The 4,150-nt window shown below is 52.9% G+C and overlaps 1 protein-coding gene across 1 annotated transcript; it reads left to right on the forward strand.

Annotated features, from left to right (window-relative positions):
* Positions 1–457: 457 nt before the first annotated feature.
* LOC119328227 (LRR receptor-like serine/threonine-protein kinase GSO1) lies at positions 458–3,862 on the forward strand. Its single transcript, XM_037601244.1, has one exon. The coding sequence runs from the start codon at positions 708–710 to the stop codon at positions 3,609–3,611; it is 2,904 nt and encodes a 967-aa protein (XP_037457141.1). The 5' UTR covers positions 458–707; the 3' UTR covers positions 3,612–3,862.
* Positions 3,863–4,150: the final 288 nt, after the last annotated feature.

Raw genomic sequence — 4,150 nt, forward strand, 5'->3', positions numbered from 1 at the left:
GTAGGCACAGCCACACACTGAACCTGCTCAATTCCTTTGTTTTCGGTTAGATGGCCATCAGTATCCCCAATAGTTGATAGCCTGCCAAGAATGAATTTCCGTTGAATTGTCAGAAAAAATATATTTTTTCCTATAGGAGACAATGTAAGTACGCTATTTAGTTTTTCTTGTCACTAAAGCTGAGCAAGAACACTATTTAATCAGGCATGGAAGCACCACGTAGCTGTCCTTATGCTACCAAATCAAGGAGGGTGGTTGAACTGTTTAAGCACGTACCCTCTGTAAAGTGCACCAGTTTACTAATCTCCAGCGCCCTTTTCATGCTCGTCACTAGATATCACCCAGAAGAAGCTGAAGTAACAAGTCAAAGCAACAAGGTTAGCCTTTAAAATACCAGATAACTAGCTCTGCATTATTCAGAGCTACTCTGATTATTCTAATCATATATCTGTAACCGGGATTCTACGTGCTCTACCTTCTCCTTTGGCTTGTATTGCATTTTCACTAGCAGGAGCCCAGCACATTCCCTGACTGTGATACACAGAGCAGGTAGGCGTTTGACAACTCCTCCTTTTTCCCCCTTTTTGCAGCTTGGGCTCCTACCACACCACAGCAATGGGGGTTTATACACATCTTCCCAACTCCAGGGTAGCAGCTATCCTGTAAGTTCAGCTCCCCCTTTGTAGTTTACACAGTTGCATCATATCATGGCAGCAATGGCCATTCCGCTTGCGCTTCTTCTATCTCTGCTCGTCGGCATCCTGCTTGCACCGGAATGTGTAGCCACACCGGACATGGCTCCTGCCACTCTGCTGCAGGTGAAGTCCGATCTCATCGATCCTCAAGGCATCCTCTCCGGCTGGTCGCCGGAGGCTGATGTCTGCTCTTGGCACGGTGTTTCATGCCTGCCGGGAGAGGGCATTGTGACAGGCCTCAACTTGTCGGGATACGGCCTATCGGGCACGATATCGCCGGCGATATCTGGCCTGATATCCGTGGAGTTCATTGACCTCTCCTCCAACTCCCTCACCGGGCCGATCCCGCAAGAGCTCGGCATGCTGCAGAACCTGAAGACGCTGCTGCTCTACTCCAACTCCCTCGTCGGCACCATCCCTCCGGAGCTGGGCCTCCTCGGGAACCTAAAAGTTCTCAGGATTGGCGACAACCGGCTGCACGGTGAGATACCGCCGCAGCTCGGCAACTGCACGGAGCTCGAGACCATGGGGCTGGCCTATTGCCAGCTAAGTGGCGCCATTCCTTACCAGATTGGCAACCTGAAGAACTTGCAGCAGCTGGTATTGGACAACAACACTCTCACCGGAAGCATCCCGGAGCAGCTTGGTGGTTGCGCAAATCTGCGTACTCTGTCGGCGTCTGATAATAGGCTGGGTGGCATCATTCCCTCGTTCATTGGCAGCCTCAGTGTTCTCCAGTCTCTCAACCTTGCAAACAATCAGTTTTCCGGTGTGATTCCGGCGGATATTGGGAAGCTTTCCAGCCTGACGTACCTCAACCTGCTTGGCAACAGACTGACAGGCACCATCCCGGAAGAGCTGAACCAGCTGAGCCAGCTGCAGGTTCTTGACTTGTCCAAGAACAACATCTCTGGTGTGATCAGCATCTCCACATCACAGCTGAAGAACCTGAAGTACCTTGTGCTGTCTGACAATGTTCTTGATGGTACCATACCTGGAGGCCTCTGCCCCGGGAACTCAAGCTTGGAGAGCCTGTTCCTTGCCGGGAACAACCTAGAAGGAGGCATCGAGGGTCTGCTCAACTGCATTTCTCTGCGATCCATTGACGCGTCGAACAACAGCTTCACCGGGAAGATTCCATCGGAGATCGACCGGTTGTCGAACCTTGTCGACCTTGTACTGCACAATAACAGCCTTACCGGCGTTGTGCCACCTCAGATTAGTAACTTGAGCAACCTGGAGATGTTGTCCCTGTACCACAACGGCCTCACCGGTGTGCTCCCGCCGGAGATCGGCCGGCTGCAGAGGCTGAAGGTCTTGTTCCTGTACGAGAATCAGATGTCTGGGACCATACCTGATGAGATCACCGACTGCACGAGCTTGGAGGAGGTGGACTTCTTCGGCAATCATTTCCATGGGACTATCCCTGCGAAGATCGGGAACCTCAAGAGCCTAACGGTGCTTCAGCTCCGGCAGAATGATTTGTCCGGCTCAATCCCAGCGAGCCTCGGGGAATGCAGGCGGCTGCAGGCATTGGCATTGGCGGACAACCGGCTCTCCGGCGCACTGCCGGACACGTTCAGGCTTCTCACCGAGATGAGCATCATCACCCTGTACAATAACTCCCTCGAGGGTCCCCTGCCAGAGGCTCTGTTCGAGCTCAAGAACCTGACGGTGATCAACATCTCGCACAACAGGTTCAGCGGCAGCGTCGTCCCTCTCCTTGGCTCGAGCTCCCTCTCCGTGCTGGTGCTGACTGACAACAACTTCTCCGGTGTCATCCCGACAGCGGTAACACGGTCGAGGAACATGGTCCGGCTCCAGCTGGCTGGCAACCGTCTGACCGGTGCAATCCCGGCCGAGTTGGGCAGCCTGACGCAGCTCAAGATGCTTGACCTCTCATCCAACAACCTCTCCGGCGATATCCCGGCGCAGCTCTCCAACTGCCTGCAGCTCACCCATCTGAACCTTGAGCGTAACAGCCTGACAGGGGCCGTGCCTTCCTGGCTCGGCGGCCTGCGGTTCCTCGGCGAGCTCGACCTCTCGTCGAATGCATTAACCGGTGTCATCCCAGTGGAGCTCGGCAACTGCTCGAGCCTTCTCAAGCTGTCTCTCAGCGGCAACCGTCTCTCGGGCAGCATTCCGCAGGAGATCGGAAGGCTCACGTCTCTGAACGTTCTGAACCTGCAGAAGAACAGTCTCACCGGCATCATACCGCCCACACTCCGGCGGTGCAACAAGCTCTACGAGCTACGCCTGTCGGAGAACTCGCTGGAGGGGCCGATCCCCATGGAGCTCGGTCAGCTGTCGGAGCTACAGGTGATGCTGGACCTAAGCCGGAACAGGCTGTCCGGACAGATTCCGACGTCCCTCGGCAACCTCGTGAAGCTGGAGCGGCTGAACCTGTCCTCCAACCAGCTCCATGGGCAGATACCAACCTCACTGCTGCAGCTCACCAGCCTGAACCGCCTCAACCTGTCGTACAATCTCCTCTCCGGAGTGATACCTGCCATGCTATCGAGCTTCCCGGCCGCGTCCTACGCTGGCAACGGCGAGCTCTGCGGCGCGCCGCTGCCGACATGCGGGGCCAATGGGAGGCGCCTCGCGAGCGCCACGGTGTCCGGTATCGTGGCGGCCATCGCCATCGTCTCGGCCACTGTGTGCATGGCTCTGCTGTACATAATGCTCAGGATGTGGAGCAACTGGAGGGAGGTGTCGGTGTCGAGCTCGGACGGCGAGGAGCCGGAGGCGCACGGCAAAGGGGGCAAGTGCTGCGCCGGGGATGGGAAGTACTGGAAGGTCGGCTCGGGCCTGGTTGTCGCGCCATCGATGGAGGAGAAGTACAGCTCGGCGTCGGAGAGCAGCGTTCTCCATGGGAAGCTCACGGAAGCGAGCGCCATCAACTCCAAGGGCTAGCAGCGCGGCTTGCATGCTGTGGTTGAATCTCAAAATGTTTGTGTATTATCAGTGGCTGTTTCTTGTATCAAAGTTCTCGGTCGCCACCATTAAGCATTTTGTTCTCGTTTCTCTAATATATTATGTTCATGTTCTAAATTTTGTTCGTGTGTTCTTCATCTGAAGCTAAAGCTTTTTCAATTATCAGAGGACTTTACTGTAAACTAGGAAAGCCTTCTTCAGATGATTAAATGATCGATTGCTCACATGCACCCTGAAGACTACAACTCTTAGCTAGAATAAAGTACTCCCTCCGCTTTCTTTTTACTCTGTGTATAAAATTTGTTTGAAGTCAAACTACATAAATAAGTTTGACCAAATTTATCTAAAAAAATAGCAACATTTACAGTACAAAAGTTATATAGTACAAAAATTAATTTCATGATGCATCTTAAAAAGAGATATTGATTTCATATTGTGAATGTTGATAATTTTTCTTATATAGTTAGTCAAACTTTACAAAGTTTGATTTCGGACAAATTATATATTTTTCGACAAAG

Source organism: Triticum dicoccoides, chromosome 1B, assembly GCF_002162155.2.
Source record: "Triticum dicoccoides isolate Atlit2015 ecotype Zavitan chromosome 1B, WEW_v2.0, whole genome shotgun sequence".
In the NCBI taxonomy this organism is placed as follows: Eukaryota; Viridiplantae; Streptophyta; class Magnoliopsida; order Poales; family Poaceae; genus Triticum; species Triticum dicoccoides.

Excerpts from the sequence above, each read along its gene's own strand:
- LOC119328227 (XM_037601244.1), top strand. The coding sequence starts at position 708 with ATGGCAGCAATGGCCATTCCGCTTGCGCTTCTTCTATCTCTGCTCGTC.